Raw genomic sequence first — 16998 nt, forward strand, 5'->3', positions numbered from 1 at the left:
AGTTGTTTATTGATCGTATTGGTCGGTGGTAATTGTGCGTTGTTCATTTGTTTGTTTTAGTTCGAGTGTCGTGGTGAGTGTGAACAGCAGACGACAATGAAATAAACTCTTTGGAAAAAACACAAAGAGCTAATCGGCTGTTGTGTTCCGCACGGACTGATCAAATTGAGTTTAGCTAAACAAATCAAAATGAAACTGAGGAATTGTTTCAGTTTAGTTGGGTTGTTTCATCTGAAGGCCATTCTAATGGCGTCGTCGTTGGTGACGTTAACGTTGACACAGGATGACGACGGGGCTGTTCCGCCGTCTGGTCCATACTTATTGGCTCTCAACGAACCAGCGGATGATCGCAGCAATAGTCTCGTCCGCCAACAGAACCGACTTGTTCATCCGTGAGTTTATTACATAATTAAAATCGACTGGAAATTGAATTTTGATGTGTAATTCGATGGAGTTTGTGCCCGGTTTCACCAGGTTTTTCTTTTCAGTTTTTGTTTTGTTTGGGGAAAGGCTTTCGTGTTCAGGTCTAGAGGCATTGTGCCCTGCGGCTGAAACAAACTAAGGTAGCTGATGGCTCAACAAAAAAACAAAAGTTTTGAGTGGAATTACTGCTATTCCAGGAAATCCAAACGAAAAAAAAAAATGTTCGTTTGGCGGTACCTAGTGCAGCCGATTCGATTGATTTCACGTTGCTATGACAACGGTGTTGAGGTGACGTCCTAGAAAAAAGTGAAAGTTGTAGTTGACTATTTTGTTCGACCTTTTCATTGAAGTCATGCATATCGGATTTAAATGAATTAGACGTCACGCTATCGACAGATTACGTCACGTTAAAAAAGACACCTGAATTCAACAGGTGATGTACGGGTCTCCACATCCCTACCTGCCTGACGTTATCCCACTGCAGTGAAATTATTATACCTTTTATTTTCGTTTATTCCGGAAATGAAACAGACTGGACAAAACAGACTAAAATAACACAATGGTAGGCAGCGACAACATCCGGAATAAGTTCCCTATGCAAAATAAAAAGGCAATGCATTTTTTGTAGATTTTATCTAGCACGTTTTAAGTGTGTTCGAAGTATAGAGATGACAGGTGAGCTATCAGACCGTTGGTGGTGTGGGATTCGTCCAAAACACACACCTCAATATGATCCCAACGTGTACAGACACGCACTCTATAAATACATGTTAGGGTTCTGCTAGGTTTGGTTGTTATCGGGCCACTTCCGTTGGAACCCTTTGATCATTGTTGGTCAGTCAACTGAAAATGATGATATCTCTTTTACACTATTACATATTATGAGCATTATTATATTATTTTTGATGATATTTATCATTTTGTATGAGGCGTGCGATACGAGCACGATCGCTATTAATGCGAAGAACCTGTTACGACTAAGTTATGTAAATTATTTTTGGATTTTGCGGGACGAGGGGGTCGTGCTGACGTAAGACATTTTCAAAATCCCGCTCGGTTCATTGCACCATCATTTTTATTTTTCGTGACCAATAGGGTAAATCATTCAACATGACAGCAAAGAGATGGATGACTGAAAAACATATTCGTCCTTGGAATTATCCAAGAGGTTAGACCCCACAGAAAAGCGAATACCGTGATGCTTACACACCGTGTGTGAGTGGTAGTATACGTGTTCGTATGTACCGTACGAAAATAGAATAGGGGAACACACTGGGAAAAAAGGAAATTAGAAGAATGAAAAATATTAGTTGTGGAAAAACCCAGCCCAGGGAAACGGGACGTACCATGCACGTCGTGTTACAGCATGACACGATCGTGAGTAAGCGTACCACGTTACCATCACCGGCTAACCTCCATTCCTTTTTTTATTGTCAACAACAGCCATTTTTATTGTTGGCAAATGTGTATGTGGAGGGCATTGAGTTCGAGAGGCTATTAAAAAAAAAGGGGGGAATAAATAAGACGAAACAATTGCCGGCTACGAGATTTTTTCTGTTTGATTTCACAAATTTGCATAATGACTAGAGCTTTTCCACTTGACACACAACAGAATTTGATGTTTGCAGGATTTTGATCATGTGCATTTTATTTTTCACTTCTGAATTTTCATACCCCCACCTCCTGTTCTAGAAAATTCCTAATCCCTTTCTTCGACTCTTGTTTGCATTGGGGGGTTTGGGGTTGAGACATCAAAACTCAGTTTCTCTGACCACTCATTTGCAAAAAATGGTCATCCCCTCCCCACGTTGTTTTCGACTTAGCTTTGGACAGTTTCCTAACTCTACCCCGTATTGAAACATTGCCCGCGAAAGGAAAAAGAGTTGATGAATTTCATCGATTGGGGTTAAACGTGTCAGTAGCTACACGGATTAGCATGGGTGTACACCTATAGAAAATGTGGTCCAAGTTCATTAACCCTACAACGTTGGTAAGTGGGTTTTTACTAGTGAAGCAGTCAACCATTTTAATTGAAGCTTTTAGTTTTTCTGTGTTTTCGTTGCTGTTGGTACTAAAAGAAAGCTCCATCATAACTTTTTGACGTATTTGATTGCTACGAAGAAGGATTTGCATTTAGCCATGGGCAGGTCATTCACACCGACCAGAAAAAAAGACGTAGAAATCCCTCTTTTTTTTTGTTGAATAAATTAGCATTTCGAATGTAATAGATGCAGTGTTAAGTTGAAAATGGCGTCGTACAACTTGACATCACGTAGTAGAACGTAAAAAGCAGCACGTTTCTGTGTAAATGGAATTAAATAATCGTCAAAAATATGTGATATTAATAACCTCTGTACTTAAACCGCACATGGAAATGAAAAGTTAATTGCTTTATGACTTAACTACTCAAGGACTTTTGTGGCGACAGCCTCGAGCGTCGTTCGTCCCAACACGGTGTATCGGGTCAACGTCGTCGTCTTGCCCGGCTCGCCTGATCTCATCTTGAAAGCGATGATCACTAAAGGGCGTGGCTATCAAATTGCATCTGCCACTGAAGTCGGCGACCCTGGATCCAGTCACGATCTCTTGTTAAAGGTATTGAATTAATGATGTTATTTTGACGCATTTAGTTGAATTATGGTTTAAATATGCAGATTCCTGCTGCGATTACTGATGGCGATTATCGTCTTAAACTGGAGGGTTACGATCCTCAGCATCCACAGAAAGCTGTTTTCTTCAGAGAGGGTCAACTCACCTTCCGTCCAGATTTCCTTTCCATCGTGGTCCAATCCAACCGCAAAATGTTCCGCAACGGAATGAACGGTATCATTTTCACAAATTCAACGTCGGCGCTTCTTGTTATTTAATCCTTTTCAATATTTCGCTAGTTCGATTTCGGGTCATCCTAACGCAAATGAATTTGAAACCTTACTCGGATCCCATTACCGTCTTCATGCTGGTAACAAACGTCTAAAACATTCATCAATGTACATCGAATTATCTTTGATATTCACTGGAATTTCAGAATCCACAGGGATTTGTTATGCGTCGCTGGCCGTCGCGTAACCCGACCAACGGTATGTAATTCATCATTTTCCAAAGTAAAATCCAATTCTAAAAAAGCTTGATCTTAGGTGTGGTGACGTTGGCTTATGAATTACCATCTTACCCACCGATGGGCAACTGGACAATCCGCGTTGAGGCCATGTCGCAAGTGTACGAGCACAAGGTCGTCGTGGAACGCTATTACATCCCCTTTTTCGAAGTGATTCCATTCGCACCGGCCTACGTCCTCGACTCTGACGATAGTTACACGGCCGGTGTGACCATTTCATTTCACAGGGCTCGTGTTGCTAGTGGCAACACGACCGTCCAGGTTCACGCCAGGCTGGTGAACAGCACCATCCGCGACTACCGGCTCGTCACCGAAGAACATCCTCCGTGGGTATTAAAAACGAAACATCAATTTCATTAACAATTTTTCTAAAATTATTAACGAATTAAAATTTCATACAGTCGCATGAATTTTCCTATCAAGTTGATTTGGATAGCGTCAGGAGTACGGTGGGTTCCAGGAGCCTGGCCGGCTGGGTGATCCGCGTCACTACGGCTGTTCACAATTACTTTATGGGCGAAACGCGTCGGGCGTTCATCGAGACGCGCATCATCCGCTCCCAACTGAAATTTCGTTTCGCCGGGACGAAAACGGCCGTTTTCAAACCGGGAATGCCTTTCGAGGGACACGTTTACGTCATGTACGACGACGACCAGGCCCTGTCTGCCGAGAAGCTGGCCAAGGCTAGTATCGTCCTCAGGCCGTCCATCACGAACGCTAATGGACAGTTGAAGAATCTGCCCGAAATTTTTGTTCCAGCTGCGGATGAACATTTGGACGAAGGCCGGAAGAAGAAGCTGGGCAATGAATTCACGCACTGGATGGATCGACAAGCTGAAGAAGCTGAATTCATGCAGTTTCGTCGAACTGGCGTCTATCATTATCGCGTATGTGATTTTAAATTAGATTTAAATGAATTAGAATTTAATTGATTTAAAGTTTACGGTGCCGAGAGATGCGAAGACGTTGCGGGTGACGGCCACCTACAAGGACGCAGAAGGTGATAAGGCCAGTGTAGAAATGCGGGCCGTTGCTTTCTATTCGGCCAATGACATGTACGTCCATGTTGGGACGAGCACGGAACAAGGCCGGCTGGGCGAAAATGCCGTGATCCACTTGCGTAGCAATTTCGGCTTCCAGGTCTACAGTTACATCGTAAGTTCCCCTTATTATTTTATTCTTGTGTTTTTTTGTTTTTTTTTTTAATCGTAATTTAACCGAATATTCCAGGTGGTTTCTAAAGGCTTAGTTGTTTATGGTGCGACGGAATCTCATCCGCATCCGACCAAATTGTTGACTTTCTCCGTCCCCGTTTCATCCGACATGGCGCCCACTTTCAAATTAGTGGCCATGGTTGTGAGTCCAGTGGGCGAGTTGTTGGCAGACTCTGTGACTATCCCCGTCCACAGTTTCAATCGTTTCACGGTATTATGATAAAGGGAGTTGCGTAACCCGATTTAAATTTAAATGTTCCAATTCTGGTTATAAGGTGAACTTGACAGCGGTGCAAGCGAGGGACCATTCGAAAGAGACGGTCCAGTTGGTGACGCGGACGCGTCCAGGTGCGTTTGTTGGGGTGTCGCTCTTGCGTTCCATCAACTACATGTACCAGGCGGACAATACGCTGACGCCCAGTCGTGTGCTTAAAGCTCTTTACAAACTGGAACCGTTCACAAAGTAATGGGAATGAAATTCAATCGAATTATTGGAGGCAACTGGATCATAGTTTTAGTTTGAATTAATTTAGGTCTGTGCACGAAGTGACGTGGATGGATCGTGAAGGATTGAAAGCTGATCGAACGGAATATTTCAAAGGAGCTAATGCAGGAGCGGACACGAAACGGACGATGGACCAGGCCGGACTTTTGATTTTCACTGATGCCATGGTCGGCCAATATCCCGAAACTGGTACGTCCAATTCTTTAATTCTTTTATCTTTGATTTACGTTAAGTGGGTCTTTTCTCAAATGTTCCAGTTCACTGTGACAAGGCCAACGGTTACAATTCGTGCATGGCTGTTGGATGTTTCCATAAAGATCAGCGATGCGATGGCAAATCGGATTGCGTCGATGGATCCGACGAGGACGACTGCAAGTCTTGTCATTAACGCCATCTAGTGGAATGATATGTAACTTTTTGTTTCAATTGTTAGGTCCTCCTGTGCAAGACGATAAGATGGTTTTCCGTATCTATCGTCGTAGTCGTTATCACGTAACATTAAAAAAACGCATATTTAATTATTCAAATTATGTACTAACGTCATTGTATTAATAGGATTTCTACGATTGGCTGGATGGGGATTGGGCCTGGTACGATATCCCAACAACGGATGACGGTATTGAATTCCATGACCGAGGCATTGCTCTGACGGATGAAACGTGGTACATCAACGCGTTCAGTTTTCATCCGGAATTGGGTTTCTCCATGCTGGACGAAGACGTTGTGGTAAAATGCGCAATTCCCAGTTCTGTTTAAAATGGTTTAAATTTATCAAATGTTTTTTCTAGTACGATGGATCGCCTCCGTTTTATTTCTCGGTCGAATCTCCCAGCGCCATCCGGCGGGGAGAAACGCTAGGCATCCGTTTGATGGCCGTTAATAATCTGAAAGAAGAGGTGATGGCCTTGATTGTTTTGGAGGCATCTGACGAGTATAAATTCGTCGAGACGGATGAAGATGGTGAAGTGGAACATTATCGTCCGCAACTAGTCGATGGAGAGCGACATCACATGGTCGCCGTACGTATTTCCAAATTAATTTAAAATTTAATTTCGATTCATGTTTCATTTCTGTTTGGTGTCGCAGGTTAGGGCTCAGTCCATGTGGGAAGTGTATGTTCCTATCGTCCCTCAGGTGGAACAAGGTGCCATTGTCATTAAAATTCAAACCATCAGTCAAATACGAAAGCAGAGATTTGACATCGAACTTGATATTTTGGTATTTTTGCTTCTTGTGCTCAATCTAAAAGATAAGAAACTATTGACGTCTGTTTTTATAGCCAGAGGGAGCAACTGTAACTAGACATACGTCGCTCCTCCTCGACTTAAAGAATCGAGCTCACCTTTTGCGTTTCCTCGACATCCCCGTCGAAGAGTCGCCCATCATTCCGTATTCGAAATTCCGTCGATACGTCTTCGGCAGTCCGAGAGCCACTCTCACTTTGTGCGGTACTGCTTCCCCTCTGTTTGCCACTTTTGCATAATTATTTAAAATTATTTTTAAAACAAAAATGTAGGTGATGTGTTTGGCCCAGTGTTTCCGTCCAGGCCCATCTCGACAGACTCGTTGTTGAGCCGATCTCTACGTGGCACGAAAGCGAATTTATTCAATTTGGCCACCACCATGTGGAGTCTGCATTACCTGAGGCTGACCAATCAACTGCAATCGAACGTCTTGTACAGCGGGTTGAACGCCATGAACGTTCAAATGGCCGAATTGCTCCGTCTCTACAATTACGATGGATCTTTCTCTGCACAAAAGACGTCCGATCCCAGCATCTGGGTGACGGTTAGTTCAATTTAATTTGTTAATTTGATTTTGTTTTTTTTTTCTTAAATGGGAGTTGATTGAAAGGCTTGGGTGATCCGCGTGTTGGGTCAATCTCAATTTCAAGACTGGGAGAATCATTACTACGTCGATCAGCGATTGTTGGCCAGCTCGGTCCAGTGGATTTTGAAGAATCAAAGACGAGATGGCACTTTTGAAGAGCCTGACGATTATCCATTTCCACTTGAATTACCGAGGGTAAGTGGATTTCTTAATTAATTAGAATGGTGAATTTAAATGAATGTTGCACGCAGACGTACGGCAATTCGAGTAGCAAAATTGCACTCACTGCCCACGTGCTGATTGGTTTGAAGCAATGCAGTGAGAGCCTCGAGGGCTCATTGAAAGTGAAGACGGCCACAGCTAAAACTCGTTCAGTCAAGTATGTCGAAAGAATTATGTCCATTTTGAATTGGAAATTAATTTTAATTTGTAGTTATTTAGAACGAGTCGTTTCTCATTTGTCGGATCCTTACGATGTTGCCATAGTAACGTACGCCTTGACGATAACCAACAGTCCAGCCAAAGAAGCTGCTTTTAATGAGATGCATCATTTGAGGCGAGAGAGTGGTACGTTTTCTCTTTCATTAAAATTTCTAAATTTGCTACGCACATTAAAATCTTGATTATTTCAGAGGGAATGGTTTATTGGTCGAGAGATCCTGTTCCATCCAATCAAATTGTCTATGAAAATCAACGGCCTTTCCTTCAGCCGCGTTTGCCCATGCACCAAGACGCTGTGGCTGTTGAGGCCACATCGTACGCCCTGCTCGTCTATTTGGCACGTGATGGCATCGGTGATTTGCAAGAGAGAGTCGTCAGTTGGCTCAACACGATGCGCATGGTGGACGGTGGATTCGTTTCCATCTACGTAATTTTCGCTTTGTTAAATTCCATTTAATTCAGAATTTTTTAAAATGTTTTTGTAATCGTAGGATAGCATCGTGGCTATGGAAGCTCTTACGGAATACGCGTATCGTGCTCGTTTACGTGACATTACGGACATGACGATCGTTGTGGAAGCGTCCGCCTCTAAAATGGGCAAAACTGTGCGGATTAATAGCGACACCCTCGCCAAAGTTCATCGAATGGATGTTAGTTTTTTCTAAACTTGAATATTCATGTCTGATTTAATTACAGTTAAATTTAAAATTAAAAGATTCCTAATGTGTGGGGACACGTGAACGTCATCGGTCGTGGTGCTGGTCAGGCCGTTTTGCAACTGAAAGTGCAGTACGGCATCGATTGGGAGGAGCTTAACGACACGCCCAAGCGTCGCTATTTCGATTTGCACGTGGACGAAACGTACAGCCACTTCCGTAACAAATCTCACGTGACTATCGAAGCTTGCGTCAGGTGAATGAATGAAATGTCGAACTATTTTCAAAAATCTAATTCTAATTTTTGTGTATTTGTTTAGATGGTTGGCGCTGGACATTGGGCAGACGAGTGGTCCGGCCACGTTGGAAGTCGAAACGCCATCTGGTTACGGGTTTGTCCAGTCTGACGCTAACGAGATGGTCATTCGCAACAACTACACGTTCATTCGCGACGTCTTTATAGGTCGCAGTAAAGTGATGTGGATGTTTGATCGGGTACGTTTCATTGTCTTTTGGTTTGCATGTTCCAGGGTGCAATGAACTTTGTTTTTTTGATGGAACAGGTTGGCTCGGAGCGTCTCTGCATCCAGTTTACTGTCCATCGCTGGTTTCCCGTCGCCAACATGACTCTGTATCGTGAGGCTGTCGTCTACGAGTCGCACAAACCCGGTATAAATTTAATTCAATGAATTTTTTTAAGTTGATTGAAATTCATTTTTTTTTTTTTTTTCAAGAAAATTTCGAAATGTTTATTTTTAATTCTACGCCGCTGTACGTGCTGGACATTTGCGAAGTGTGCGGCAGTTTTCAATGCCCTTACTGTCCTTATTACAGCGGTGCGCCAGTCACGGCCAAATTGGCTGCGTTCAACGTTGTCGTTTCACTCGTCGTCTCCCTTTACTTTCACCGCCTTCGGTTACACTTGTGATCATTTTGCCAAGTTTCTTTCTCATTTCAAACTGTGCACTTGTTTCTAACGCTTTTTACGTGATTTGCATTTTTTTTTTTTTTAATTTTAGATTTTGTCGGGTCCTTTTTTCGTTTTGGAATGAGGGACGTATTGAATGACTTTGATTTGTAAATAAGCTAACTTGTTTTTTTTGTTTTTGCAATTGCTTTTTTTTTTTTAAAATCATCACAGAAAATGAGAAGACAAAAGACGGAAGAATTGAAATAAAAGAAAAATTGATTTTTCGATAAAGAAAATGTCGTTTTGCATTGGGGTCGTGTTCCACAAATTTGGGGACCGACAACAACATCAGCTGGCCAAATTGCACTTTGTTCGATATCAGGTAATTTTCGTTCCATTTTGTTTTTCTTTTTGTTCTTCATAGACAAGCCGCCAAAGTGGCCCGGAGGACACGAACGCCATCTGCAATTATTGGCCTGTTTGTACAGCAGACGAGGGGTTGGGGAGAGCATGTGACGTAATGTGCGGTTTAGTCTCCTTTTTTTTTTTTTCTTTCTTAGACCCTCGTGTGTGTACGCAGGTGTGTAGGACGAGCTTTGCTTTCGAGCTAAACAGTTGGCGAAAGGACGTGCTGTCGGCTGCACTCGCTGCTGACTTTCATCTTCCGTTGATGGGCACGGCCGGCATCCGATTCAAGTTCGTTGTACTCGAATCTCTTTGTGCCATGAAGACGTTGGTTGTGGTGGTCATCTTGATCCAGTCGATCACGACCGCAGCCGCACAGTCTGTGATTGTGACGTCGGCCGATTCGAACAATGCCGGACGCTATTCCGTCCATCCGCCAGACTCTGCCGATCGTCTCGTTGCTCCGTAAGTTTTAATTTTTTTTTTTTTTTTTTTTTTTCATTTTCATTTATCCAAGGTCAGTTTTGATCTCGTTTCATTTGAACTCTTTGCAAAGAATTTGTTGTTTATCTATGCAAATTCAGTAAATGGCCCATTGAATTTGTGTTGGCCTTGGCGGTGGAGCCCGTTGCGAACTTGACCGTGACGGCCCTGCCATAGAGAAAATGAATAATTGAGTTATGAATCTTAACGTCAAAGGCTCTAAAAAAAAAAAAAAAAAAAATCAGAAAATTTCGTTCAGTAGTTGAGAGGCATGCACAATAAAACAAACAAATGATTTGAATGCAAATGTGGAATGACGAAAGAGAGCTTAGCAGGAATAGGGCCAGAAAGCCCTTTGGGGGCTCGATGTACTTCACGGCCCTTGTTACTGGGCGGCTCTTTTATTTTGTTAAATGGTTTATATTTTGTATTTTATTATTTTTTGCTATGTATGTCGTCATTTGCGGCGGAAATTTTAGTGCCCGTCATCAACGGCCGTTCTGGGAAAAGCCCCCGGGCGAAATTACCGTGCGCTTTTTTCAATGCGGTTTCAAAGAAATCATAACAAATATCCGCTATTTATCTTGACAAAGAAAAATTGAATTTGCCATAAAGAATTTATTTTTTTTGCTGGCCTGAATTTTTAAAAATTTTGATTCAAAAAAAGGAAATTCGTTGTTACGGCAGCGTCGATCCTTCGTCCCAACACGATTTATCGCGTGCACGTGGTCGTGTTGCCCGGCTCTCCGGACTTGGTTTTAAGGCGTTGATTACCAAAGGCAATGGCGAACACGTTGCGTCCGACCGCACTCAGTCGGCCGAGGCTGGTTCCAGCAACAACCTCTTGCTCAAAGTGAGTTGTCGCAAATTCGTAATTCAATTCGATTCTATTAAAACGCGTGTCATTTGAATTGATTAGATTCCGGCTTCGCTGACAGATGGCGATTATCGATTGAAATTGGAGGGTTACGATCCGATGCATCCGCAAAAGGCCGTCGTCATTAAAGAGAGTCGGCTCGTGTTCCAGTCTGATTTCTTGTCCATCGTCGTCCAGTCTAATCGCAAATTCTTCTGCAACGACATGACCGGTATATGAAATTAAAATGATTCATTTTTCAATTTGCAAATTGAAAAAGAAAAAAAATTCATTAATATTTAATTCCAGTTCGATTCCGGGTATTGCTGACGCAAATGAATTTGAAACCGTACACGGATCCCATCACTGTCTCCATCGTGGTATTTCATTTTAATTCAATTCAATTAATAAATATTCAAATTTTATTTAGCCAATGAATTAGGATCCTCAAGGATTTGTTATGCGTCGCTGGCCAGCTCGCAATCCTACCAACGGTACGTATCTCACACACACATTTCAAAATAAATCGATTAACAAGTTAATTACAAAAATTAGGCGTGGCTTCATTAACGTACAAATTATCGCCGAACCCGAGCGTCGGCAATTGGACGATCCGCGTCGAGGCCATGTCGCAGGTCCACGAGCACAACATCCAAGTGGAACATTATTACATCCCGTTCTTCGAAGTGATCCCCATTGGGCCGGCTTTTGTGCCCGAGTCGGACGAGACGTACGGCGTTGCCATGACAACGTCCTTTCATCAATCGTTCGTCCTCAGCGGCAATTTAACTATCGAAGTGTACGCCCGTCCGGCCAACGCGTCCGCAGCTCATTTCCAATTCATTACGAGCGAACATTTTCCTTGGGTAAAAGAAAATTCAATTTTTAAAATATGAAATTTTAATTAACTTTAAATGCATAGAATCACGATTTCACGTACGATGTGAATTTGAATGACGTCCGAAATCGTTTGGGTGTTGGAACGTTGGCCGATTGGGTTATCCGAGTGAGGTCGATCTTGCACAGCCATTTCATGGGGGAAACCCGCGATGGGCATGTCGAGACTCGCATCATCCGATCGCGTCTGAAATTTGCATTTGCTGGCGCCCAAACGGCTGTTTTCAAGCCGGGAATGCCGTTCGAGGGCGATGTGTATCTCATGTACGACGATGGCCATCCCCTGGCGCCGGACAAATTGGCCGGTGCTACTCTAACCATTCGACCCGTCGTCACGTCCGTAAATGGCCAGATGAAAATGCTGCCGGACATTGTCGTGCCGGCCAAAGATCACGAAGCACGTGCGAATAAATTGAGCAACGAGTTCGACGAATGGATGGAACTGCAAGTGGAAAACGTTCATTTTAATCGATTTCGCCAAACGGGCGTCCACCATTTCCTTGTACGTAGACGGTGACGTGTGCAACATGCGCTGACATTAATTGATTGGCTTTGACTAGATGTCTGTGCCGAAAGACGCCAAGACGATGCGAATCACAGCCACGTACAAGGACGAGCAAGGCGATGAAGCGACGGCCGAGTTGGAAGCCGTTGCTTTCTATTCGCACAATGACATGTACGTCCATGTGGCCACCAGCACCGAATATGGCCAGCTCGGTGAGAATGCCGTCCTTCATTTGCGTAGCAATTTCGGCTTTCAGCTTTACAGTTACGTGGTGAGTTTTGTTTCTGTTTTTTTTTTTTTAAATAAAAGTTAAATGATTAACACGTTGGATAATGGCATCAGGTGGTGTCGAAAGGGTTGGTCATTTACGGTGGCACGGAGAGTCATCCTCATCCGACTAAACTGCTGACGTTTTCCATTCCCGTCTCTTGCGACATGGCGCCCACTTTCAAGTTGATCGCCATGGTCGTCACGCCCACTGGCGAACTCTTGGCAGATTCCATCACCATCCCCGTCGAGAGCTTTAACCGTTACAAGGTCTTGTGCATTATTTGTTGGCGTTAAATGGTTTGAAAGAAAAGGGAAATTTTTTTTTTTTTTTTTTGGTAGGTGAACTTGACGATGGTGCAGACGAAAGATCATTCGAAAGAGACGGTCCAGTTGGTGACGAGGACGCGTCCAGGATCGTTTGTTGGAGTTTCGCTTCTTCGCATCATGAATCACATGTACCAGGCGGATAATGAGCTGACACCAAGTCGTGTGCTTAAAGCTCTTTATAAATTGGAGCCGTTTACTAAGTAAATTGAATTTAAATTGATTATTTCTGGAGAATTTTTGGATTTTTTTTTTCTACATACGATTTAGGTCTGTGCATAAAGTGACGTGGACAGATCGTGAAGGAGTGAAACCTGATCGGACTGAATATTTTAAAGGAGCTAATCCAGGAGCGGACACGAAACGGACGATGGATCAAGCTGGACTATTGGTTTTCACTGATGCCGTTGTCGGCCAATATCCCGAAACTGGTGTGTCCATTTCCAAATTCTTTTGTTGCCATATATTTTATTAAGTTAATGATTTTATTATTGTTCCAGTTCATTGTGATGCAACCAATGGTTACGAGTCGTGCATGGCTGTTGGATGTTTCCGCAAAGATCAACGATGTGATGGCAAATCGGATTGCGTCGATGGATCAGATGAAGACGACTGCAAGTCTCTCTCACATTTCAATCGAAATTCAATTATTGATAATGACTTTACTCAGGTGTTTTGGATGATGACGGTGTGGATTTCCGGATGCTGAGATGGAGTCGTAATCACGTAACAACTTTGAACAATTCCAAAAAAGAGTTTAGACAATCAATTCTAAGTCGGTGAATGAAACATGTCAGACAGGATTTCTACGATTGGCTCGATGGCGATTGGGCCTGGTTCGATATTCCCACAACAGATGACGGTGTCGAGTTCAGCGATCGTGAGGTCACCGTCACCGATGAAATTTGGCATCTCAACGCGTTCAGTTTTCATCCCGAACTCGGTTTCTCTATGCTGGAAGAAACTGTTGTGGTAATTAATAATGAAAGTGAATTGTTTTGTAAAATCAGTTGAATGTAGATTGATGGTTCGTAGTACGATGGATCGCCACCTTTTTTCTTTACGGTCGAATCTCCCAGTTTCATCCGACGTGGAGAAACCCCTGGCCTGCGTTTAATGGCCGTTAACTTGCTCCAGGAAGAAGTGACGGCCATTATCGTTTTGGAAGCGTCTGATGATTACAAGTTTGTTGAGACTGGACCTGCTGGTGAAGTGGAACATTATCACCCACAACTTGACGGTGGAGAGAGGCACCACATGATCGCTGTCTGTCCTGATCTCAAACGTTTTGTTTGAAATAATTTCCAAGTTATCACTGTTTGGTTGTTTAGGTCAAGCCGCAGTCATACTGGGAAGTTTATGTGCCAGTTGCTCCTCAAGTGGACCAAGGTGTAATTACAATCAAATTGCAGACTGTCAGTCAAATTAATCGGCAGGATTTCGAAATCGAATTGGAGATTGTGGTACGCGTACATACTTGGATTTGATTAATTATTTGTTTAAATATTTAAAAAATGTAAGCCCGAAGGTGCAACAATCAGCAGACACACTTCCCTTCTCTTGGATTTGAAGAATCGAGCCCACGTGTTACGATTTCTCGATATTCCAGTAGAAGAATCTCCAATTATTCCTTACTCGAAAAACCGTCGTTATGTTTTCGGAAGTCCTCGCGCTTCTGTCACTTTATGTGGTACGTAAAATTCACTTCACAATTTTCCTTTTTTTTTTTTCATTAACGACATTTTTTCTTTTTTTTTCTTTGGAAATAAAGGCGATGTGTTTGGCCCGGTGTTTCCATCGACGCCCATCACGACCGAGTCTTTACTAAGCCGATCTCTACGTGGAACAGAAGCGAATTTATTCAATTTGGCAACCACTTTATGGAGTCTTCATTACCTGCGATTGACCAATCAATTGCAATCAGATGTTTTATATAGTGGACTGAACGACATGAACGTTCAAATGGCAGAACTGATGCGTTTGTACCATCGCGATGGATCGTTCCGTGCCCACACCAACTCGAAACCCACCGTTTGGGTCACGGTTAGTTTGCCTACATGTGAGAATTTTCAATGTGTGTTTAATTCATCGAATTGAAGGCTTGGGTGGTTCGAATCTTGGGCCAGTCGCAATTTCAAGACTGGGAAAATCATTTCTACGTCGATCGGCGATTGTTGGCCAGCTCCGTTAAATGGATTGTGAGCCATCAAACGAGCGATGGCAGTTTTCATGAGCCAGAAGATCTTGTTGAATTACGTCAAGTAAGTGCCACGTTTTAAGTTTTATTTTTTAATTAAAAATAATTTCATTTTTTAAATTACAGGAGACTGGCAATGTTACGCATCATAAGGTGGCCCTCACGGCCCACGTTCTCATTGCATTGATGAAATGCAGTGAAAGCCTCGAAGGAGCGTTAAGAGTCACTGTGGCAACAGTCGAAGCGAATGCAGTCAAGTAAGTTGCATTTGATTTGAATAATGACATTTCAATTGTTTGATTTTATCTTTAGTTTTCTAGAAAGAAGCATATCTCAATTAAGCGATCCTAGTGAAGTGGCCATTGTTACCTACGCCCTGTCGATGGCCAACACCCCCACCAAAGAAACCACGTTTTATTTGCTACACGGAATGAGGCGTGAAAATGGTAAAAATTCCAATTTTCAATTGTTTAAACTCTTTTTCATACAAATTCGTGTTTGTAGGGGAAATGGTGTACTGGTCGAGAGAGCCCGTACCGTCCAATCCTATTCTCTACGAGAATCAGAGGCCTTTCCTCCAGCCCCGTTTGCCCATGCATCAAGACGCTGTGGCTGTTGAGGCCACATCGTACGCTCTGCTCGTCTATTTAGCACGTGATGGCATCGGTGATTTGCAAGAGAGGGTCGTCAGTTGGCTCAACACGATGCGCATGGTGGATGGTGGATTCGTCTCTATCTACGTAATTTCGCTACATCCATTTCAATTCAGAATTTTTTTAAATGTTTTCGTAATCGTAGGACAGCATCGTGGCTATGGAGGCTCTTACGGAATACGCGTATCGTGCGCGTTTACGTGACATCACCGACATGACCATCGCTGTGGAAGCGTCCGCTTCGAAGATTGGCGATCCTATGCACATATCCAGCGAAAGCTTGTCCACCATCCATCGAATAGATGTCAGTTTTCTTTTTCTTTCTTTTTTAAAAAAATAATCCACGTTTCTTTAAAGTTAATTTCATTATTCTCTTTAACAGATTACAAACGTGTGGGGTCACGTGAATGTCATTGGCCGCGGTGCTGGCCAGGCTGTTTTGCAATTGAAAGTGCAGTACGGCATCGATTCGGACGAGCTGAAAGACACTCCAAAAAGGCGTTACTTTGATTTGCATATCGACGAAACGTACAGCCACTTCCGTAACAAATCTCACGTCACTACCGAAGCTTGCGTCAGGTCAAGATAAACGTAGAAAACATTTCGCTCGATTAACCGTTAACCGATTGCGAATTTACAGATGGATGGCCGTTGATGAAACTACAACGAGCGGTCCAGCCACGTTAGAAGTCGAAATTCCATCGGGCTACATGTTCCTGCAATCTGATGCCAATGAGTTGGTCGTCAGCAACAACTACACGTTCATTAGCGATGTGTTTGTCGGGCACGACAAAATTGTTTGGATCTTTGATAAAGTAAAAACCATTCGTCTCGCTTGCAAAACGAGTTTCGTTAATTCATTTTACTGTGCAAAAAAAAATAAATAAACAGGTTGGCCAGGAGCTCCTTTGCATCAAATATCCGGTCCATCGGTGGTTCCCCGTGGCTAATCTAACGTTACATCGTTCGGCAATTGTTTACGAGTCGCACAAACCCGGTAAGACTTATTTCCGTTCATTGGTCCATGCTTAAAATAATTGATTTTAATGTTTTTAAACGCTTGAAATTTAGAACATTTTGAAATGGTTGTGTTCAATTCTACACCACTCTACGTGCTGGACATTTGCGAAGTGTGCGGTAGCTTCCAGTGTCCGTATTGCCCTTATTTTAGTAGGGCGCCCGTCTCTGTTGAATCTCCGTTCATTCTGTTCGCTTCTCTTTCCGTCATTCACTTTCTAGCGAGTTGTCATCAACTCACCTATGCAAATGATGTAGCGTAGAACACGTCACATATCCTACGTAAAATTAAACATA

The 16998-nt window shown here is 42.9% G+C and overlaps 2 protein-coding genes across 2 annotated transcripts; both read left to right on the forward strand.

Annotated features, from left to right (window-relative positions):
* The first annotated feature begins 161 nt into the window (after nt 1-161).
* LOC130703122 (CD109 antigen-like) lies at nt 162-9211 on the forward strand. The gene is made up of 27 exons (XM_057524723.2): nt 162-392; nt 2835-3018; nt 3078-3246; nt 3312-3382; nt 3449-3500; nt 3558-3868; nt 3940-4425; nt 4478-4693; nt 4769-4963; nt 5028-5215; nt 5286-5446; nt 5515-5628; nt 5691-5749; nt 5813-5983; nt 6046-6276; nt 6344-6475; nt 6537-6705; nt 6774-7045; nt 7112-7282; nt 7339-7466; nt 7521-7654; nt 7720-7955; nt 8020-8178; nt 8244-8440; nt 8505-8679; nt 8748-8853; nt 8919-9211. Exons 1-27 carry the CDS (start codon nt 190-192, stop codon nt 9110-9112), a joined length of 4884 nt encoding a protein of 1627 aa, XP_057380706.1. The 5' UTR covers nt 162-189; the 3' UTR covers nt 9113-9211.
* Nucleotides 9212-9826: 615 nt separating this feature from the next.
* On the forward strand, nt 9827-16964 carry LOC130702805 (CD109 antigen-like). The gene is made up of 26 exons (XM_059495453.1): nt 9827-9964; nt 10650-10835; nt 10902-11070; nt 11148-11218; nt 11281-11332; nt 11394-11704; nt 11761-12237; nt 12296-12511; nt 12583-12777; nt 12850-13037; nt 13105-13265; nt 13335-13522; nt 13636-13806; nt 13870-14100; nt 14166-14297; nt 14356-14524; nt 14606-14877; nt 14934-15095; nt 15158-15288; nt 15344-15477; nt 15536-15771; nt 15830-15988; nt 16067-16263; nt 16325-16499; nt 16576-16681; nt 16756-16964. The coding sequence occupies exons 3-26, from the start codon at nt 10959-10961 to the stop codon at nt 16962-16964; spliced, it is 4455 nt and encodes a 1484-aa protein (XP_059351436.1). The 5' UTR covers nt 9827-9964; nt 10650-10835; nt 10902-10958.
* Nucleotides 16965-16998: the final 34 nt, after the last annotated feature.

Source organism: Daphnia carinata, chromosome 5, assembly GCF_022539665.2.
Source record: "Daphnia carinata strain CSIRO-1 chromosome 5, CSIRO_AGI_Dcar_HiC_V3, whole genome shotgun sequence".
Lineage (NCBI taxonomy): Eukaryota > Metazoa > Arthropoda > Branchiopoda > Diplostraca > Daphniidae > Daphnia > Daphnia carinata.

Coding starts and splice junctions, on each gene's coding strand:
- LOC130703122 (XM_057524723.2), top strand. CDS start 190: ATGAAACTGAGGAATTGTTTCAGTTTAGTTGGGTTGTTTCATCTGAAG. Junction 4,694..4,768: donor TCCAGGTCTACAGTTACATC/GTAAGTTCCCCT, acceptor CGAATATTCCAG/GTGGTTTCTAAAGGCTTAGT. Junction 7,283..7,338: donor TTCCACTTGAATTACCGAGG/GTAAGTGGATTT, acceptor TGTTGCACGCAG/ACGTACGGCAATTCGAGTAG.
- LOC130702805 (XM_059495453.1), top strand. CDS start 10,959: ATGCATCCGCAAAAGGCCGTCGTCATTAAAGAGAGTCGGCTCGTGTTC. Junction 13,523..13,635: donor AGGTGTTTTGGATGATGACG/GTGTGGATTTCC, acceptor CATGTCAGACAG/GATTTCTACGATTGGCTCGA. Junction 16,682..16,755: donor TTACGAGTCGCACAAACCCG/GTAAGACTTATT, acceptor CTTGAAATTTAG/AACATTTTGAAATGGTTGTG.